We start from the raw sequence: 22,953 nt of genomic DNA on the forward strand, positions 1-22,953 counted from the left end.
AGATTCTGTGCTCTCAATCAGATGCCAGACAGCCTCTCTTAAAATAATACAAGAGAATCTTTTCTGTAGTTACATTTTACGAAAGGCAAAGAAAGCAAAATATGGGAATTTGAAGCTTCATTCCAGTAACCACTAGAGTATGCTTTTACCTCATTTAAAAGTTATTTTATACATTTCTTTCAGAAGAACATTGATTGTGTAGTTGCATCAAAATTTTTCAAATCCAAAGAACAAGAATATAACTAACATAAATTTATTTTAAATACGCCTTTGAATCAGAATTAAATTGATAAATAAAGCCATCCACTGAAAAAGCGTTAAATCCATTTTGGCTATTATATTCCTTTACTTCAAACTTAAAGTAGAAGTATACTGTTTACTAATGTTTTTATTTATTTTTTTTGTTTTTGTTTTTTAAATTTATTTTTATAATGGGGTTTAGCTGATTTTCTTTTTTTTTTTAATGTTTTTAAACTATGTTTTAAAACAATGTTTTTAAACATAGTTTTAAAAACTATGTCTAGATACAAATTAGTTTGGAAGTTCTTGAAAGCTAATGTGGAAGCAATTTGGGCTTTTCCACTATTTCATCATTATAGAACTACAACAACCTTCGAAGAAACACTGTTAGTAACATTTTGGACAATAAAAACTATAAACCAGATTGTTAGTAGAGGAACAACAAAAATATAAGTTAGAAAATTCATAAACATACATTTATTCAGGAAATACAATTACTAGAGTCCTTAATATTTCAATGATCATTCCACATAATAAAATACTCACAACACATATTCTTTTAAGTCTACACCAAGTCATGCTGACATTCTTTTCAGATAATCCATAGCCATTTCTTCTATTAAATGCTATAATATCCATTTGTATTGTAAACAAAGTATCGAGCCAAACTATTTAAGTACTTGAGCAAAGTAACTTTCAAAAATTTAGAAGAGGAAGACAATGTTTTGTTTTGTTTTTTTTAAAAAACACATCTGAATTATCAAACCCCAAAGAACTAGGCCACTATAACCTAGGGTTATACTAATGGATAAAGCGGCCATATGAAGACAGCACATAATTATCAATGAAAATATTTCTCATCTGCAACTTCTAAACATGCTTCTCAAATAATAAACATTTAGTTTTGAAAGTTTTAAAGGCAAAGGGGGCAGAAAGATGACAGACATTAAAAGTTTACATTTAAACTACTGATAGATTTTGTTTAAAAAAAGAAAGAAAAAGGGAGGCTGTAGTTACCACCCAAATAAGGAATGCCAAGTACCTTTATTTCCTAAAGAAATTACTAAGAAATATAACCAATCATTACATTTGCAGCTATTTAGTAGTAGCTGTAAACTGAATTATTCTGATACTTCCAAAAGTGTACTTAGAGCATTTTATAAAGGGGAAAACAAGTGGTTCTCAACCCTCGGTGTCCTTTAGAACCAGCTGGAAAGCTCTGAAAAACTAAGCATCTGGCCCCACCTCAGAGATTCTGATGGAGTTGGTATCAGATGGGACTCAAGTGTCATTATTTTTTAAAGGCCTGCAGGGTGTTCTAATATGCAGCTAAGGCTGAGAATCACTGAGTCAACTCATTTTGAAATACCAAGAAAATAAATGGAAATTGGGAAGGGAAGATAATTTATATTTATAATTTACAAATCAAACACCTACTATATACTATGTACCTAGTTATGTTCATGAATCATACATTTATAAGATGAAAATTCCCTTCATTTCCTCACTATACTAGACCACTACCGTACATCTTTGCCACTGAATGACTGCATTTTTCTATGGTCAGGATTTAAAATTCTGGGATACACTATGAAAACTGCATTAAAGAAAATAAACTACTGCTACTCATGCTCAACGGGAGCAAGCACAACTACTGTATTTGGCTCTTTTAAGCTATCCATATTTTAAGAATTACAAATAAGTGCCAACCCACACAAAGAACAGATTGTGGATTACTGTAGAAGAAACAAAAAATAGCTTACTCAACTTACTAAGTTTCAACACCAAAAAAGGTTTAACTTGGCTGAAAGTTCTGAAACAGCTGAGATACTGAACCAGGAAGCTATAATTTATAATGAAATGTTGACACACCCTTAAAAGCTACTGCAGCTGTAGTAATACTAAGATTTCTTCAGGGTTTAGTTACCCTGTAATGCAAGAATACAAGCATAACAATAATATTACTGTTTTTATATGCACCGATACCTCTCTTTAATATATAAAGCTCTACAGCAAATACCTCTAATAATTTTACAATTAAATTAAGTCCGTAACTCTTCTACACTACTTTGGTCTCAACATTTTTAAAACATCAATTAATTTTGGAAATATACAATTTAATAACATGATCCTATCAATAACAAGCACATTTTGTAGTGGACTAAAGACACATTCAACCATGCAATCCAGTGTTCAATACCTAAAAGATAAATAACAATGCTGACTTTTATTCTGAAAATCATCGGAAACTGGAATAATCTTTTAAGACTCACAGTGCTCACAAACATGCAGAAAAACATACACATTTCTATTCTTCCTGAAGGAATGTCACAAAATGCCCACTCTTTACACAGGGTTGATAATTATTCTAAATTCCCTATGTATTTCAATCCATTATTTTCTTTCTAGCACCTGTCACTTAAAATTTTTAAAAGCCTGACAAATGTTCCTGTAAGTTGTGTCTGAAAATGAACCTTACCTCTTTAATTTCTGCCTTTAAAAAGACCTCGGTCACAGTCATCCACTAATAGCTGCCTTTCAGTAAAACAGTGACATCCAGTGGACAAATCAAAGTATCTCAGAATTCCCATCATTATAGCTGAATCATAAAGATCACATCTCTAAATCCAACTAAATAGTGAATGAGTTCTTACTCATTTTGACAAAGCGTCTGCAGATTCTTATGAATGTATCACCTCATGATTTCTATATATCTTAAATATATCCTTCTATCTTTTTCCTATTTAATATCAAGTCTTTAAATTGAGCTACTTAGGAGTGTGTAACTCTTGAGCCTAGTGAGGTTAAAGGTATTACTTTTTCTTCTTTGCTATTTCCCACCACAAACTAACTGGCTCATCTCTACAAATGGAAGGATGAAAATATAAGAAATATATTTAAATAAAAATGAATAGCATTAAAAAATTTGCAAAAGATGAAACCTAAACCTCTTTTTGCATTTGTAATTTATGATATATTGTTGACTATAAATAGAATGATGTAATCAGTAATGCTAACAATCAAATTACATTCTCTTGCCTCACTGCTCAAATATTATGAAAGAATACATATTTTAGCAATGATTGTATCAGTGTTAAAAACTTTTATAAATCAGTATAAATGAATATTCATTATATATTATGTTTAAATAAAAGTAAAAAACTTCCACTGTGCTGAGTTATAATTTACCATTGATAATATATATTATGTGTGTGTTCCAAATACAAAACGCAGCAGTGATGTTAACATTGACAGTGTAATAAACTGCTGTAGCTGAGACTGTTATGTTTAATTTCTTGGAAAACCATAAAGAAATGTTACAGGTGGAAAAAAAAAGCAAAGAAAAGAATGGAGAACTGTTATTTTTAAATAAGCAGCCAAATAAAGAAAACTTTTTTTCCCTAAAAAAAGGTTAAGAATGTAAAAGTACATTTTAATATTAAAAAAGCATTTTTAAAAATCTATAACAACTTTATGACAAAATCTGCATTTGTTGAAAAAGGCCTGTAAAAACAGCAGGACAGAATTGCCCTCATCACCTTTTTACTTTTTCTTGTCAGAAAAAAGTGTATGCATCTCTGGAACCGTAAATGATGTTAAAATAGGCATTTATAAAATGGCAAGGAGGATTTCACGGGAAGTTTTTTTTTTTTTTTTACAATCATTGGCATTGCGGCCATCAGTAGGTCACAAGTAAAACTTCTCTACCTAAAAGCAAAATGGAGTGTAAAGTTTTAGGTCTGTTGCCTGCGTTTTGCTGATCTCATTTTTTCAAAGCGTGACTCCATTTCTTCCAAGACCTTGGGTGTGTACCGTACTACTAATTTAACCTTTCCTTGAGCTGCTTTCAGCAGTTCTACAGCTTTTTCATGATGTTCTCCTTCAACGCTCTAGGAAAAGAAAAACCACACAGACACAAACACAGTTAATATCTAGGTTTTGTAAGTAACTCAAAATGAAAAATGTTTAAAATATACACAAGTAAAAAATTTTTAATGTTATATTTCAAACTATAAACCTATGAAATAATCCTGCTTTATCATTTTAATAAGTGTAAAATCCTCTGCTAAATCATATTCTGTTTGTAGTTTAGGAACTGGTTTTTTAGGTTCCAGATAATTAGCATATCAATCTACATGCTCTATTATTTCACTAGGTCAGAAGTAAATCAGGCAATTGCCATTCTATAAGACTAAATTGAGGATAGACTTTCAATTTAATGTATTGCCTTAACTACTAAGGAGCTTAGTTACTTCATAAAAATCACACTAAGCATTGCTAATTTACATTGGAAAGAAGCAAAACACACACAAAGTGCTTCAAAAAGTATCACTCTACTAAACAGTAGTGCCTAAGATTCCCCCAAGGGATTTCTAAACTACAAAGCTTCTTTGGTTTTTCCCTACATCTTCTGTTTCTATAACTCAAGTACACCCCCAAGTGGTCACAACACATTGCTACAAGTAGAAATAAAATGCATCCCTACCACTCCATTAACAGAAAGGAGTTGATCTCCTCGCTTGAGGCCCCCATGTCTATCAGCAATTCCACCTGGAATTATTCGAGATATATAGATTGGAGAGTTTTGCTCTTTGCCTCCCATAATATTGAATCCAAGGCCTTCTTCTGTTTTTGGTAGCTCAACAACTCGAGGATGAGAATGTCCTTCGCTGGCAGCAAATGCAGCAACAGTAGCCTGAAAGAAAATTTTACGTATTTAAAAAAAACAGGACATTTGTTCACTTCATTCTTTTGTCCCTTTTTAAAAACCACTTTTGAAGTAAATATTTTTGATGTCTGAATGCCCACAAATGCACTGACAGTGAAGGTAAGCTAAGCAGATGGTGTTTTAAGGAGGATGAGTGAAAAGCCTACCCTGGGATTATGCAGCAAGTGTTAAGGTCGTTGAGGCCACTCCTAGGCCTTCCAGTGCCCAGAACTTCTGTGCAGCGCTTGGCCAGCAGGCTTGCTAGGAAGATGAACAATGGGCGCACTAAAGAGGAGAGCCCCTCCCCTCGCATGCCAGCAGCCCTGCGCTCCGGGGCTGGGAAGCCGGGCTCCTCCAGGGGCTTCTGGGCAGGGCGCAGCCCACCTACTCAACCTGTACAGGGGCAGCTGTCCTTGTATGCAGTCATTCTGGCGGCTGTACGATTTGCACTGGATACTAACTTATCAAGAAATAACTCAATATTGAAAAAAAGAGGGGTACACAGAGTCAATGTGAATTGTGAAACAGAGCCACATCTTTAAAACTTTCAAATTTAGACTAATCTAGACTAATTCTAACACAGAGTTGAGATTCTGGGTTTCATTTTGCTTTTAAAGATAATTAAGTAATCTGGTACTATTTTTTTGTGTGTTGGATCAGGGTACGTGAGCAAACATGGGAAGGAAGAGGGAAAGAAAATCAAGATTTGTTGAATACCACCATATTCTAAGCTCTGAAAGAGGCCTCATTTTACAGATAATGGAACTAAGGCTCAGATATTCAGGAAGCTGTGAAAGTCAGGAATTAAACCCAAGTTTTAATCGTTTTTTCCTACTCTGTCAAATAATATCCACATGTTTAAGTGTTTGTACTCAACAGAGAATCCAATACTGCCTTTTGTGAACCAGTAACTATCAATGAAAAGTTACCTGTTAATGACTAGTTCTAGTTTAAGTCACCTACTGCCGATATTGACTTATTCTAACCACATATCATGGACACTGAGGTCAATGCTTGAATTATTTGAGGAAAATACTGGCACAGAAAAGCACATAAAACCTACCACCTGCAGCTCTGAAGAGGTAACCTCCTATTTGCAGAGTTAAGGTTAAGGAGAAAGTGAAGGGCAACTTGGGGGGCATACCCCAGATCTACCATTTACTATTTGTGTGGTTTGAGGTAAGTAACCTAATCTGATGCTTCCCCACCAATAAAGTGAGGCTAATAATTCATACCTCAGAATTTTGATGAATATTTACATAATGATATATACATAACATATAGCAACTATGTATATATGTATTATTTGTGTGCAAGTATATTTTTAATGCATCATCTAAACTGCATAAAATATCTTTTGTAAAACCAATTTAAAAAGTCCTGTTTCTCAGGAATCGAGAAGTTTAGTGTACCTTGAAAGATACTGTTAGTTTTCAAAATAAGCCTATTATGAATCTAATAATTGCACATTTTAAACCTTTAATTTATGAAGAATCCTCTCCCTTCTAGTAAATGAAAAAATGTACCTTTGCAGTCGCATTAGCTCTCACTTCAGGACTGCTACTGATGTCCACAGTCTCGTAGACATGTTCATATACCTGCAAAACCCAAAGTTATTATTACGATTTTAAATCTCAGAATATACGTTTGAGTTCTTTGTGAAGTTACTGAATGTGTTAAAATTTTAGACAAAGTTATGCATCTTTGTAAAATGTTTTTCCATTAGAAATTCCAAAAACAAGAGACGCAGGTTCTAAAGTTCACTTTTTTAAGAAACTCTGAACCCAAATTTCAGAATATTACCATACCCTAATTAACTCAAATTTTTAGTAAATTTTAATCCCATTTACTCACCTCTCTTACAGCATTGCAGAATTCACTTTGAAGGACTCTTTGTAAAGCTTGCAGTTTCTGCGGTGGTACCTCTCCACTCCTTTGCAGTTTTTCCAACAATTCAATTGCTCTACAAATATCTATAGTTAAACAAACACACACTAATAAATAATTTTCTCAGAATATTCTCTATTCTTTCTTTCTTTCTTTGTTTTTTGGCCATGCCATACAGCATGCAGGCTCTCAGTTCCCCGACCAGGAACCGAACCCGTGCCCCCTGCAGTGGAAGTATGGAGTCTTAACCACTGGACCGCCAGGGAAGTCCCAGAATACTCTCTAAATGCTTGTGTAACAGCACAACATTTAGGATTCATTCCTTAACAACTAACAAGAAACATGTATAACACAGAGAAAAAAGGCATGAGTATGAACTTGTGTGTGGTGTGTTTGTGTGTGTGTTCATGTATGGAGGATGGGAATGTAAAGTCTGAGAAGAATGTTAAATTTTACTGTAGATTAGGAAGAAATACTGATGTTGCACAAGCATAAAATCTGGAAAACAGCATCTTTGAGAGACACAGGAAAATCAAATATAAAGTACTAAATGTCATAGGAAAGGACTGGAGCTCAAATGTCATAGACACATGAACACTGTACTGCTTCAGAAAAGCTGACAGTATTATCAGAAGCTATTTAGTCAATAAAAATTTACCTACCATCATTAGTAACCAAAGCACTGAACAGCATAAAACACTGCGTGCTAGTGAAATCACTGTTTATTTCCCAAAAGGAAATGTAATATATATGTAGATAGGAAAACTCTTCAATAATAGGTGCAGTTACTGGCAGGAACACATTTAAAACAATGATGAAGTGAGTAAAATTAACTGGTCTGTTTTCAACTTAGGATCATTAACACAGTGTATTTGGGATACACAGTGTATGGGATTCTACACATCTATACAAATACATTATGCATGTTAGGCAATTCTCATTGAGAAGTGTGAGGGTAAGTATTTTATGAATTAAGAAATTTTACAAGATTCAGTCATGTTCCAACACTGTCTATCTCTCGTTGGATTTTTGTTTTTAACTTCTTTTGTACCACAGGGGGCTAGAGCACCTATTACTCTAAACTGTTTTGTATTTTGTAAACATGTATTTGACTGAGCTTGTCTTAATTAAAACACTGTGAATCTGCTCTCAGTAACAGCTGTGTGATCTTGGGCAAGTTACTTAACCTCCCCGTGTCTGTTTTCCACTGTAAAATGGAAATAGCAGTATCTCCTTTATAAGAATGACTTGAAGGCTAAAACAAAAAACACACGGTAAGGGTCTGGCATATAGCGAGCATAAATGTTATGTTACATCAGCACCAATTAATCATAAGAAACAAGGGATTCTACACATCTATACAAAGACATTAAGCATGTTAGGCAGTTCTCGTTGGGAAGTGTGAGGGTAAGTATTTTATGAATTAAGAAATTTTACAAGATTCAGTCATGTTCCAACACTGTCTATCTCTCATTGGATTTTTGTTTTTAACTTTTTTTGTACCCAGGGGGCTAGAGTACCTATTATTCTAAATTCCTTGCCTCCTTTTGTCTTAAGTGGAAGAAGTTCTGAATTTTATATTATACTAAAGGACTGGAACTTTTTTCTTTATAGAATTAGTATGGCCTTCTTTGTGTTTGCATCTGGAAACCTAGGAATAAATTGTAGTGAAGAAAGAAGTAGATTCTTCAATTTCAGGTAATAAAAGCTTAAACTGATGTTAATCCAATGGAATGGAAAAAGACTTTTCCCATTCTGATCTCCCACCACCAGAATGGCTGGTGAATGAGGAGTGCTGGTTCATCAAATATTCTGACTTAAAAAATTACAATACGTAAGCTCTATAAAAATTTCCAACTAACAAAAAACTGAAGTAAAATACTCTTTACTGAAGCAACACTGTACCCAATATGTGCTCAAATGGGTTCCACTGAATCTTGTTTTGACGACTTTGAAGGCATTCAGGATCTTGATCATATGCACTATTTTTGTACTATAGGATTCCTGGAAGAGTTTCTTAATAGAGTCTGTTAAACAGAATGCTAAATATTAAGAATCACAGTTGATGTAATCTAACTTTCTTATTCTGCTGAATGGCATCAACTAGCAGTTCATCCTACTAAGGTTCTGAGCATTCTACTGTGGAACTAAAATGAACTCTGAACGAGGAGAAAACAAAGCCATGACTACCAAAGCTAAATGCCAGAGGTGAAGTTTCATATTTTGTACTGCACTTAAAAATACAAAAGACCGCCAACATGATAGAATCCTACAACTGGCTTTCAAAGAAAAACACCTACTCCTGTTAACACCAAACAAATTTGTTCCCGTCTACAAAGCACACTATCATTGTGCTCAGGGAGAAGATGTCACAGTCTTAGGCCTAACTTAGCAAGTCTTCCCAGAGTAGCTACTCCTCTGTCAAAAATGATACTTTAATTAATGGTCTGGTGGGCTGGAGAAAAACAACATAACTTGTAAAGAGACTTACAAATAGTGAACACCATAAGGAATAAACAATGTTAAGCGTGCACTGGTTTGTGTGAAGGCACTAGGAAAGACTCCACATACAATTCTAAAAATGTATTCCTTTCTTAGAGCAGAAGTTAATATTCAGACTGTAAATGCAAATGCTAATATTTGCAAGATGTTTTCAGTCTCCATCCTATACTTTGTTTACTACTAGTACTCCAAATGTTTAGTTTGTACTTTTTGACTCTTACCGATGACTTCTAATACTGGTGTGTCAAAAGTATGCTTGAAATTATTTGAAATAAAGCATTTGGGGAAGAGTGGAATGCTGAAAATCTGCAACAGGACCCTTTAAGGCTCATAGCCTTGTACCTCCACTGGCTTTTCCGTTTCTAATTACTCAGCAGAACGGGTTTTATTTTCCTTGACAGCCTGCTCTAAAAAGCAAGCCACCAGCCAGTTAGCAATCGTGGGATTTGTAAAGAAGGAATAAGGCTGCACTTTCAAGTATTTTACAATCTATCACTACTCCGCCGAGTTATGTAACCTTCTTCCCAAGACCGCATCAATAGGATTGTTTTTAAAGCACCTTCTCCGTACCCGGGAGGGGCACCACAGCCAGGAAATACCCCCAATACGAATACAAGTAAGGTTGTAGTGGAAGTAATGATGCGTTTTGTGCACAAATAAGGGGGGTTCGGTGGGAACGCGCTGTGTGTCCGGGCTGTGTGGGTGAAGGCGGGGACACTGGGTTGTGCACGCACCAACACCGGCAGTGCGTGTAGCCTGTCCGAACTGGGCGTGTGATGTTTGCTCAGCTTGACACGTCTCTGAACGCTGCGTCTGCCGTGCCCACCCAGGGAGCGCGTGTGCAGCGTGTGTCCGCGAATGCAGACAGGTGGTGGTGAACTGTGCTGTGCTCCCCAACGGCCCGTGTGAACACAGGACGGGTCTGAGGATCAGTCAAGAGCAGCAAGCGCCCTCCCCGGCGCCGGGCGCAGCAACGTCGGCGGCCACCGGCGCCAGCGCGAGGGACAACCTGGTTCCGGGTCTCGGAGCTTGGCTGCCCCACGCCCCCCGGGGATAAGGCACTCCCCCACCCCCTCCGCCCACGTCGGTCCCTGCCTCGGCCCCACTCACCCCTCTCCAGTCGCACAGGCTCCCCCAGCGCCGCCATCTTCTCCCTTTGCTTGCAGACCCACAGGAAATGACGACACAGGGGCTGAGGTGGAGGGGCGGGGCCTAGCGGGAGCCGGGAGCCCGGAACAGGGGCCGGCCAGTATCGCGAGAGCGGGCGCGGTGGATCGGAGGGTCGTGGCCGTCTCTAGAGTAGAGGGTGTCTGTGTGCCGGGCTTCCGAGTTCGGCGTTTTGCTGCACCTGCAGCGGTCGTAAAGTTCTCAAATCCCCCGGCCAACTACGATTGAAAAGAGTCCCTTTCCCGACTCTTACCCCCTGCCTTGGGATTCAAGCCTTATCCCACTCGCTTGGGAACTCTTGGCTCCACGTGCTAGAGTCTGGATTCTTGTTCCACCTTGACCGTTCGTGGCTCTGTGAGCCTGCACTGCTCACTTATCCTCTTTCGGCCTCAGTTTCCCCCTCCGTCCGTCAAAGAGTCCTGTCTCGGAGTTCTTTACATTCTTAAACAATGAGATTCGATGACAGGTGTGTAAATGAACTATAAAGTCTCCATTTGTGGCTGCATTGCATTAATTAATTTAACAATCCAAGGCACGAATCTTCCCTGGAAATCTGTTTGAGAATAAGGATGGAAAGTGCAAAAAGCATGAAACATACCCGGGTGAGCGAGAGAACAAGGCACTTTGGTGCACCCCAAAGCAACAATTTTAAAAAGCTGATCCAAAATCTTATGTAAATGAAATATTGGGAAGCAAATAATATTCTTAATACATTATAGACTCTTAGGGCCACTTTTGAAATTTTCATGAACCAAGAAAAGTTTTAGACCTTAGTTTAAGTGAAATATTAATTTGCCCAGTATTCAGATTCTACTAACATTTATTCGAGCGCTAGTCTATGCTGACAAACAACTTTTCAACACTTCATGACAGGATTGTTTTAACAACCTCCTGGTTGCCCCCGATCCACCCTTTCCATTCAACTATAATGTTTTCTTCCAATCCATCCGAATGCCACCATTATACTCCTTTTTCCCCCTTGAACCCTGATCCCATCATCAAAGGTTTCTGTACAAAAACTTTCAATGGCTTCTGAACTCTTGTTTCCTGTTTCTAAAGTCTTGCATACTCTGAGCCTAACTCATCTATCTAACCTCATTTCTCATTATCCCTCCAATGCAATAACCACTCCAATAGAGGCAGAATATTCAAAACCATGTTTCTTCTTGCTTCCAAGTCTTCACTTATGTCATTATTACGTGGAATGCCCTTCCGCATTTCCTCTGGTTCTCCAAGCTGTATACATCCTCAAACTGAACCCATCTTCCAGGACTGCAGAAGACATGCCACTTCTACTAAGCTTCCCTTTCTCCATTCTCTTCCCCTTCTTTGGTCCCTAATGGCCCTTATATCCTGCAAAAGCATTCATGTACTTATCTCTTATTCATTGTTGTCATTTGTTGCCACAGATATTCAAGAAATGTTTATTAAACGCTTAATGTCTTCCAGGCACCTTGCTAGGCACTGAGAATAATACCACGTGGAGAAAGACAAACGCAGACGTTCCAGCTGTTTCTTCAAGTATTTTCTTTTCCTCCATCCTCCAGCTCCTCTCCTTTGATAACTCCACTTACACGTATATTCCTCTGCCTGACATCGTCTACAGCTCACTGATGCTCTGTTCGTTTTGGTTTTTCAAGCTTCTCTCTGTTTCCTTTTTTCAATCTCTAATATTCTCTTAATCCCATCTAGTTCATTTTTCATCTCAGATATTGTTTTTATCTCTAGCAGTTTGATTTAGGGGTGTGTTGGGGGGTGTTCCTACATTTTCCGTGTTCTCACTTAACATGCTCAATCTTTCCTCTAGCTTCCTGGACATATAGAATAAGATTATAATGACAATTTTAGTGTCTTTGTCTACTAAGTCTATCATCTGTGCTATTTCTGGCACTGCTTCTATTGATTGATTTTTCTCTTCATTATGGCTCATAGTTTCCTGCTTCTTGCATGATTGGTAACTAACTAACTAACTAAATAAGGCTAAGCATTGTGAAATTTACTTTTTTGGGTGCTGGATATTTTTGTATTCCTATAAATATTTTTTGAGATTTGTTTTGAAATGCAGACAGAACACTTGAAAATAATTTTGTTTTTTGAGGCTTGATTTTAAGCTCTGTTAAGTGGAACCAGTTCAGTCTTTTGTGAAGGGCTAATTGTGTCCCACCACTGAGGAAATACCCTTCTAAGTTCTTTACCTCATGCCCCATGAATTATGTGGTTCTACTCTGATTGGCAGGGATAGGAACTATTCTTATGAACTGGGATGGTGGATTGTTTGCTTTGTTCCTTTTGAGTGATTCTTTCCCTATCCTTGGTAATTTTTTAATACACATAATAATCATGAAATTTCACAATTCCAGGGATAATTAGAAGATCCTCAAAGTTTACAGAGGGAATAAAAAGAATGAAAAGTCATATTCTAAGGAATGGGACTCAGAACATTACAAATCATTAATTATTTGAAGCATAGGTAAGGAAGAAAAAGTATTAGGAGCTACTTCTGAGCAGGGAAAATATGATTCAATTAATTAAGAACCCATTTATATTCAACGTACAAAGTAAATGAAAGAATCAGTTAATTTGTAAGGAGAGATCTCCTAAAATGTCCCTTCCTAATTCATGTATCTTTGAGAATTAGAGTTAGGAGAGATCTAGAGAGTTCCAGCTCCTTCACTTTACGGGAAGAGAAGACTGATTGCTGTCCCGCATCTCAAAGGAGGCAATTGTGAGCACAAATGAGGCAGACCTGCTTTTGCTTTTATGCCTCTGCCAGGTTATTAAATCACTCAGCTTCTTAATCGAGAATTGCTCTTCCTGTGGAAGAACTCCTCTTCACCTGTTGCTTCCTCGCATTACTTCCTGCTTCGGAGATGGAGAGGAACACTCAAATTAGAATAGGAAGCCTGAGTCTAGACAAATCCCAGAGAAAGCTAAATTATGCAAATGTCATCTTTGTATAAGAAATGAAAGTCCTAAGTAGGATGCAGGTATGAAAACTTTCTTAACTCAAGACATTGCAAATAGAATGTACTAAGACAGCATCAATTAAGAGAAAACTGGAGTGGGTGGGGAAAATTGGGGGTAGAAGGCTGTCTAGGGAAGCTAGGAAAGTGGAAAGTAATATGAGGAAGTCAGACACTCCAGGTGGAATGTTTTACTGTTTCATTGCCTGTTGAACCATATACAAATAGACACTACTATATAGAATAGATATTTAAAAGAGTTATATCTTATTACAGAGTAAAACATTACTCTTACGCAAAGGGACCTATTCAGGCTTCTATTAGTACAATTAAAGTCTCAGTTTTCTTTCTTTTTCCAACCGAGTTTCTATAATATACTCCTCAGAAAAGTAAAAGTTTTGATAAATGGCTTTCTTTATTTGAAGTGAATGATCTTGTCAAATGTGAAGTAGCCTGCATTTTAAATAAATTAAACAGTATGTGAAAACACTTGGTCTAATCAACTAAACAACACAATATGGGGAAATCTCTACAAGAACACCTTTTGAGGGGAATTTTTCTTGGTCACAGATCTCAGCTCAGAACACAAAACCCCATCTCAGAATACCAGAAATCTAAGGTAAACCCTACTTGTTAGAATGAGTTGCAGGTTATGTTAAAGTGTAAGGGTTTACTTTTTTAATGTCAGTTGTTTCATCATCACTCTACACTACATGTAAAGGCACAGATTGATGTATTTTTCTGGCATCTTCCTGACGCACCCTTCCCCTAAATAAATCTGTTTGCCAGGATCTTGTCGCTTAAATTAGCCATCTCAAACTCTTGGTCCTGCCAACACAGGCAATTGTGCCAATGTTCTCAGCATTTACTGGCACACGAGCTGTTGCCTTTTCTTTGGCTTTCTATGTGTACCTAAGGCCATCATCCCTCCTTCACAAGACAGCAGTCTGGCTTATGTGTCACTGAGACAGACTTCAGAATTGTTTGGACTCACTCTGGTTCTCTCCAGGGTGTTCATCCTGCGCGATGTATTTTCAGCTATACAATATATTGTTCAGAATTTGTCGTGCACATACTTGCAGATTGGCAGAGCCACCTGCCAAAGATGAGAACCTTTTAAGTTGTTGTCAAACGTCATAAAATGTGTTCCGTGATTAATTCTGTGGGCACAGATTGGTTTTTGCACAGAGTCCAAAATTTGGGATATGTCACAGTGACTAAATGGCACTGGCATGCTGAATGAATTTGGAATTTGTTTTGTCAAGTGTGGGAGCAAGCACACAGATGGGCTTTGATCCAGTGGTGCTGCTTGGAATTCTCATTATAGCAATGATGTCACTTGTCACGTGGAGTGGGTGATAATGCTGCCAAATCATGGACAAAGCAAGGCAAATAACAAAGTACAGAGGCCAGGGGAGAGGGTTTATGTAGCACAGGAAGCTTTCACTATTAGCTGACCTCTGCTTAAATGACATAAACATTGTGTCAGGGCTGCCAAAAACACACTTAGTTGAAATACAAGCAGACAAGTAAAATTCCAACTGAAAGGGCTTTTTAAAAAGGGCCCATATAACCTAAGTCTTCACTTCCCAGAAAAGACCAAGTAAAACAAACATGCCCTTGCTTTTTAGATAAGGCTGTGAAAAAAATCTTTGAGCTGCAAGCAAATTCAACCAAACCAAACCCAAGGCACTTTGCTTTATAAGAAAAGCTTTGTGGATTCAAAAGGTCAGCAACCATGCTGGGAAATGGAAAACAAACAAACAAAAATCTATGGTGGCAAAGAAATACAGCATATTCTCACTAAGTATGCACATCAGAATTCTCTTCAGGGCTTTAAAAACAATACATTTATTGTGCAGCTAAAGCAGTACTCAGAGGGAAATTTATAGCTATAAAAGCCTATGTTAAAAAAGAGGAAAGACTTGAAATCAATAACCTAAACTTTTATCTTAAGAAACTCAAGAAACAAGAGCAAACTAAAGCCAAAATAAGTAGAAGGAAAGAAAAAGTAAAGATTAGACAAGAAGTAGAATATATATAGTAGTATATATAAGTAGTATATATATACATAAGTAGGATATATATATTTCTAATATATACATACATGAAAAAAATCAATGAAATCAAAATTTGGTTCCTTGTGAAGATCAACAAAGTTGACAGACCTTTAGCTAGACTGATCAGGAAAAAATGACAGAAGATTCAAATTACTAAAATCAGGAATAAAAGAGGGGACATTACTGCCAACCTTACAGAAATAAAAAGGAGTATAAGGGAATACTATGAAAAACTATACAAATACATATAAACTCACTATATATTATATATAACTAATATATATATTCATGCCATCTAATTTATCTAATTTGTTGATACATATAACAGTGTGTATGAGTATGTACATGTGTGTATATATATATACATATTTTTTTCATGCCAGAGGCCCATCATATAAATTTTGATTCAGAAAGTCTCAAGTATGACAGGAACATTTGTATTTTCGGAAAACTATGATGGTTTTTGTAATGTGCTCTCTTTGCTGAGACCTACTGACCTAGTGCATAGCACTTATTCAAAAATATTGTTGAATTACAATTAAATATTTATGTATTAGTTAATATTAGGTGCAGATGCATATAAACACAAAACTTCGAAATATCCATGCATCTAAAGTAAGTAAAAGAAATTCAGAGATAGGTAATTTGGGGCAAGTATTTTATTTTGAATGACAAAGGGCCCATTTACAAAATCTCAACTCTGTCCCTTGGGAAAAAGAGGAAAAAGAATGCTGGGATAAGCCTCTAGAATATTTGCCATACCATACCACAACTTCTAAAACTTAACTCTAAACTTCATTCCTGGAGCATTCTAGGGCAATAGATTTATTTTCTCCCATTAGAAAGTTTCAATCAATTAATTCAAAAGAATTTACTTAGCAAGTGCTATGGGAAAGAGGAGAAATGCCAGATGTGTTCCTCCCCTCAAGGAACTTGCAAGCAATTTGGACAATGAAATCTGTACAAATGAACCAATCCAGAATGCTTTCTACCAGCACTTACCAAAGTGCTATGTTTTACAGTTTGGCCCACTACTGTATATTTACATTTAAACTTTGAAAAAGCATTCAGTCTGTAAATGGACTCAAACTAAAATATTCATTGAAATGAACCACATTACTATGTTAAGGTAAATTGAATCTGAAAAATTAACATTTATTCAACCACAAACCATTCCAAAATATGAAGATTAAAAAAAAAAAAAACAAAACCCAAACTCTCCAGAATCCATTGTTCTTAATGCTTCTTATAACTTAGCAGGCATGGACAGAACTTTGCAAAACAGCATTAGAATAATTAGCTTCTTAATCTTTCAACTAATGTGGTCATCAAATGGCTAGTCAGAAGACAGAGACTATAGCCTTATCACATCAATTCTGCAAATATGTCCCGATTACCCACTCTAGTAAATCACCATGCTGGGTCCTACAGATACCCGGAAGATATCTTGCTCTCAAAGAGCTCACAAATCCAGTGGAAGGGGATAAGGGGACAGACATCTAAGCAACCCCAGAAACAAAAGAGGGATGTGCTAAATATTATTTCTGTTCTTACTGCTTTTGTTGCAGGGGTTTTAATTGAGTACTGTTGTGTAGTAAAGAGTGGGGTGAAGTGCTTTCTCACGGGGGGTAACTAGAGAAAATTTTAAAGAGCAGGGGTTCTCAGTCAGGGGCGATTTTGGAGCCCAGAGAACGTTTGACAGTGTCTGGAGATATTTTTAATTGTCACGACTGCAGATGGTGGGATGGGGTGAGGATTGCTACTGGCATCTAGTGGGTAGAGGCTGGGATGCTGCTTTAGCATCTTACAATGTGCAGGACAGCCCCCTCAATAAAGAATTATCCAGCACAAAATGTGAATGGTGTGAGATTGAGAAACTCAGCTTTAGCAAGAAGGAAACATTTGTTCAGGAATGATGAGGATGTTGACAAGTGGGTAAGTGGGGAATGGGAATGCCAGAGAGAGGGTTTTATGAGCAAAGCCATGCAGGAAAAAAAATGTATGCCTTGTTTAGGAAATGAGGAGGGCTTCAGTGGGGTGTAGGTGCCTACCTGGGCTTGGGGAGTGTGTGGAAGAAAATGAGGGTTAACATTTAGGCTGAGGTGGGGACTTCCCTGGTGGTCCAGTGGTTAGGACTTCATGCTTCCACTGCATGGGGCACAGGTTTGATCCCTGGTCGGGGAACTTAGACCCCACAAGCCACGCGGCCAAAAAAAAAAAAGAAAAGAAAAGAAAATTTAGGCTGAGGTGGATTGTGGAGGCTCCTGAATGCTTGGGTTTCTTCTTTGGGCTAGAGTGAGCCATTAGAGGATTTTAAAAGCTGAAGAACTACAATTAGAACTGTTATTTTAGAAGTATAATCAGAGGGAGAAGCTTAGACTCTCATAGCAGATAGTAAGAAAATTCCTTTGAGAGAGTAACCTTTGTTTGAGTGTTGTCTGTTGTTAAGCTCTGATTCTTCGAAAGTACCAAAACTTCAAGAAGAAAGGAGAGATTCTGCGTAATTAGACCAGGGTGAGATGGTGTGAGGTGATATGGGATGAGTCGTGAGATGAGGAGGGGCAAAAGGATAAGGGAGAGGTGCACTGCTGAATTTTATGCTGTGAGATCCTTCCTCATGGCCTCTAAAGCTGAGTAATATTTACAAAAATCACAACATGCTTGTTGTATTTGGATTTCCCATGGAAGGTGACTATATTTGGATTGAATGGGGGTTGGAAGAGCAGGATGGTGAGAATGGGGCAATGATGGCTAGAAATGGGGCAAAGGATTTGGATGCTTCTGTAATAAGCAGTTTTGTCTCCCATTCCTTCCTTTTGGGTTCTACAGTCCTGCTGTTCATGCTCCCCAAATAGTCCATGCTTACCTGCCCTTCTTTCTGTCTGGCTTGCTTTTCTTCTCCGTCTAATAAATTTCCGCTCACCCTTTAAGCTTACTTCTAATGGTCCATTCTCTATACTGCACTTTATACAAGTTACCAGTATTGTATTGTGTTTACTAAATTGTTTGTTTTCTCCAATCAGATAGTGAATGCTTAGGTTCACTAGGCGGGTAAGAATGGTATTTCATTCTTCTCTGACTCTCCAGCAGGTAGCAAAGTATCTGGCATGTTACCCATGCTCAGTGATCATTCAATGCGTGAAGCGTGGGTGAGGCCAGTGAGTGGCAGAAAGATCGTAGTGCTGGGCCTACCTTGCCTTTGCATGGCTGTTGTTAAAGCTATACTTTTCCTTCTCATTAATTTTCTGTTTTAAACCTCATCTTCCAACTTAAATATTTCCTTCCCATGGATGATATTCTATTAGGAAGAAAAAACCCCCAGAGTATGGCGTTAAGCCTGAGTGAATGGGCTAAAATCATGTTTCAATATGCTTTTTCGAATGCTCCCATGTTATTAATTTAACATCGACCTGCTTATTAAGATCCCATTTTTAAGGAAACAATTGTAAAAATCATTAAGAGCATTTCAACAGATCTTAGCCACTGAGTCATCTTGCTGGTTCTCAATGAGCTTGAGCTGAACATCCCTCATTCAGAGTAGCAGATAAAATTTTATTTTTCTAATCATTAGTAAACATTTATCCGTTTGCTGATTTTTATGTATATTTGTTGTTGTTGATGTGAAGAAGGTTCTATATAGGAACAGCTGCACATATGGGACAGTGCCCAGGTATGGTTTAAAGACGCCTTTTCCAAAACATCTTTCCCACACTGATGGTATGCAAGGTCTCTGGTCTCAACAACTAATAAGTATTTCCTTTGAGTTAAAGTATGAAGCCTCTAGTCACATGCCCTCCTTTTGGATTAGAGCATAATGCTTCTGGCATCAAAAACCTGTATTTGGAATGTGAATTTGGAATAGAATTCTGGACCTAGAGGTGGGGGAGATGTCTCTTTGGTTTTCATTGCTTCTACAAGATCAAGTTCTCTTCTCTCTTAAAGAACTTTGGTGTGAAGCTTGTGGCATCATTACCAGCTACCCCTCATTACTGCTGTCATCTGCTGACCAGGGGACACTCCCCACATTCCTTGAAGATTTAAGCTTGGAACACACCCTCACTTGTTCCAATAATATGCCTGCGATAGTTCTTAGCAATTTCAATCTCCATGTAGATGATCATTTCAATACTCTGGTCTCCGACTTCCATGACCTCTTCTCCTCTAATGATCTCCTTCTCTCTCAATCTCAACCACTCATCCCCCCCAGAATGGGCCATTCATCCCCTACCCTCGACCTTGTCCTTATCAGTAACTGCTACCTCCCATATCTTAATCTTAATCTCAAGCATTCCACTCTAGGACCCCCACCTCATATCCTTCCAGTTCTCTGTCCCTTCCACCCTGACTTGAAAATACTTTGACCAGATAATTCATATGTCCTACCATCTTTTCACTGTCCCCATTTCCCACATGTCCTAACTTACCTCTTCATCCAATCTATCTATAGATAGATTTTATATTCTATCCTAATAATCACTCACATTACACACCTAAGTCCCTGGCACCTCTCTTATTTCTTTGTCCTTCTTTGGCAAAACTCCAATCCTGGTCATTTGCAACTCTCTTCCTAGTCTGCACTTGTTTTCTGGTTGCTGAACTTGGATGGAGGAAAACGCCCAATTTTACCCATGGTCTCACTTTAAACTCATGAACCACTAAACTCAAGTGGGCCCAGCAATTCTAATTCATTTCCCTAGTCTATTCACTCTTACTTCATAAACAAGATTTCAAACCTCTCTTCAAACTTTCAACACTTTCTCTTTCTTCATCATTCTCAGCTAACAACCATAATTTCTTTTTCACTGAGAAAATGGAAACAATCAGAAGCGACCTTCCATATGCTGCTTCCAGCACTTCTACCAACCTAGTTGCATCTATGCCCATGTTCCATCTTCCATTCGGTTACCCTGAGCAACTGTCCATGTTCCGATTTAAGGCACGCCCCTCCCTTTGTACACCAGGTTCCAGGACCCCACATCTACTCAAGGAGAATACTCTGGTAATTTTTCTCTAGAAATGTTGGAGAGGCTCCCTCTTCTTCATTATCAATTTATTTCCATCAGTATATAAACATGCTGTATTTCTCATATGAAAATAGTCTCCCTTGATCCCATGTTTCCCTCCAGCCACCTGCCCATTTCTCTTATCCCCTTTATAGCAAAACTCCTTCAAAGAATTGCCCATACTTGCAGTCTCCATTTCTATTTCCCTCACTTTCTCTCTCTCTTTTTTTAATAAATGTATTTATTTATTTTTAATTTTGGCTGAGTCTTGAGTCTTCTCTGACCTCATTGGACACCTTTCAGTCGTCTTTAATGGTTCATCTTTATCTCCCTGGACTCTTAATTTTGCAGGGTCCCCAGAATTCCATCCTTAGACTTTTTCCGTTCTTTGTCTACTCTCACTGCCTAGATGATCTCATCCAGGCTTATAACTACATACTAACCATACCAGCACTGTCCAATAGAAATAGAATGTGAGCTACAAATGAGTTTTAGATGTAATTTTGAATTTTCTATAGCCTAATTTTAAAAAGAAACAGGTTAGATTATTTTTAATAATATACTTTATTTAGCTAAATATAGCCAATATTTTAACATATCAATATGTAATCAATCTTAAATTATTAATGAGATGTTTTCCATTCTTATTTTCATACTAAGCCTTTGAAATCCAGTGTGCATTCTACACCTAGAGCATATCTCAATTTGGACGAGCCACATTTTTTTATGGACTTAGTTTTTTTTTTTTTGATTGAAATACGGTTAATTTATAATGTTGTGTTAGTTTCAAGTATACAGCAAAGTGATTCAGTTATATATATGTGTGTGAGTGTGTGTGCACGCGCGTGTGTGTTCTTTTTCAGATTCTTTTCCATTATAGGTTGTTACAAGGTACTGAGTTACAAGGTCATTACAAGGTATTGACCTTGTTGTTTACCTGTTTTATATATAGTAGTGTGTATATGTTGATCCCAAACTCCTAATTTATCTCTCCCCGCACTGCTATCCCCTGGATGAGCCACATTTTAAGGGCTCAGTAGCCACCATGGCTACTGTATTGGACAACATGGCTCTCAATGCTGAATATTGGCTTTTACTGAGGAAGATGAGGAGTTACTGGAAAGTTTGGAGGAGGGAAATAACTTCTTTTTAGAAGATCACTCCGGCTGCTGTGTTAAAAATAGACTAAGCGGGAGCCAGGAGGAAGCAGAGAGACCAGGTAAGAGGCTAATGCAGGCGAAAAAGAGAGAGACACTAGGGAAGTTATATTATAGGAAATATAAAAAGTGGTTATATTGAAGGTAGAACAAATAGGACTTCTGGATGGATGGTACAGAAAGAAAGGAGTTTAGGGTGACTCTGGGGTTTTTGATCTGAGCCACTGGAAGAATTGGAAGAACAGAGATGCCTTTTTAATTAATTAATTAATTTGTTTATTTATGGCTGCGTTGGGTCTTCACTGCTGTGCATGGGTTTGGAAGAACAGAGGTGGCTTTATTTATTTATTTGTTTGTTTGTTTATGGCTGCGTTGGGTCTTTGCTGCTGTGCACGGGCTTTCTCTAGTTGCAGCAAGTGGAGGCTACTCTTTGTTGCGGTGCACGGGCTTCTCATTGTGGTGGCTTCTCTTGTTGCAGAGCACGGGCTCTAGGCACGCAGGCTCAGTAGTTGTGGCACATGGGCTTAGTTGCTCCGCGGCATGTGGGATCCTCCTGGACCAGGGCTCGAACCCGTATCCCCTGCATTGGAAGGTGGATTCTTAACCACTGCGCCACCAGGGAAGCCCCAGAGATGCCTTTAAGCAAGGTGGGGAAAACTGAAGTTGAGCAGGTTTGGAGAAGGCTCAATGTTGGTTTTGCTAAGTGTGAGTTTTCTATCAGACAAATAAAAAAAAGAAGAAGATAGTTTCAGATAGTGATGTTTGTCATGAAGAAAAGAGAATAGCTGTTGAGTGACTCTGGGGGTCCTCCTAGATGGGCTTATCAGTGAGAGCATCTCTGAATAAGGGGCATTTGAACTGAGTCTGGAACGATGAAGTGAGGCCAGCCAAGCAAAAATCTGGAGGAAAAGCATTTCAGGCAGAGGGCACTACAAAAACAGAAGTCCTGAGGCAGGAATGTCTGAGAAAGAGAAAAATAGCCAATGTGTCTGAAGTGAGTACAATGGAAAGATGGGGGGTGGGCAGCCATCCAGCACCTTTTCAGTTGTGGCGAAGGAGCTGGGATTCTGTTTTATGTGCGCTGGGAAGCTTCTGGGAGGTTTTAAGCTAGAAGTGGCATGATCTGATTTACATTTTACCATGAAAACTCTGGCTCCTAAGTGGTGAATGGATTTATATTATATTACATTGGTTATTATTGTTATTCTTATTATAGGGGACAAAGGTAGAAGCAGGGAGAGCGGTTAGAAGCTTTTCCAGTAACTG

The 22,953-nt window shown here is 37.8% G+C and overlaps 1 protein-coding gene across 1 annotated transcript; it reads right to left on the reverse strand.

Annotated features, from left to right (window-relative positions):
- Positions 1 to 698: 698 nt before the first annotated feature.
- Positions 699 to 10,507, reverse strand: LIN7C (lin-7 homolog C, crumbs cell polarity complex component). The gene is made up of 5 exons (XM_036861793.1): positions 10,448 to 10,507; positions 6,803 to 6,921; positions 6,475 to 6,546; positions 4,727 to 4,936; positions 699 to 4,130 (listed from the first exon to the last, which is right to left on the reverse strand). The coding sequence occupies exons 1-5, from the start codon at positions 10,482 to 10,484 to the stop codon at positions 3,975 to 3,977; spliced, it is 594 nt and encodes a 197-aa protein (XP_036717688.1). The 5' UTR covers positions 10,485 to 10,507; the 3' UTR covers positions 699 to 3,974.
- Between the last annotated feature and the right edge of the window lie 12,446 nt (positions 10,508 to 22,953).

This window comes from Balaenoptera musculus, chromosome 8 (assembly GCF_009873245.2).
Source record: "Balaenoptera musculus isolate JJ_BM4_2016_0621 chromosome 8, mBalMus1.pri.v3, whole genome shotgun sequence".
In the NCBI taxonomy this organism is placed as follows: domain Eukaryota; kingdom Metazoa; phylum Chordata; class Mammalia; order Artiodactyla; family Balaenopteridae; genus Balaenoptera; species Balaenoptera musculus.

Excerpts from the sequence above, each read along its gene's own strand:
- LIN7C (XM_036861793.1), bottom strand. The coding sequence starts at position 10,484 with ATGGCGGCGCTGGGGGAGCCTGTGCGACTGGAGAGGG. Across the intron at positions 4,937-6,474 it reads GAGCTAATGCGACTGCAAAG|GCTACTGTTGCTGCATTTGC; the intron begins GTACATTTTTTC and ends ATTTTCTTTCAG. Across the intron at positions 4,131-4,726 it reads TCCTTTCTGTTAATGGAGTG|AGCGTTGAAGGAGAACATCA; the intron begins GTAGGGATGCAT and ends TTCTTTTCCTAG.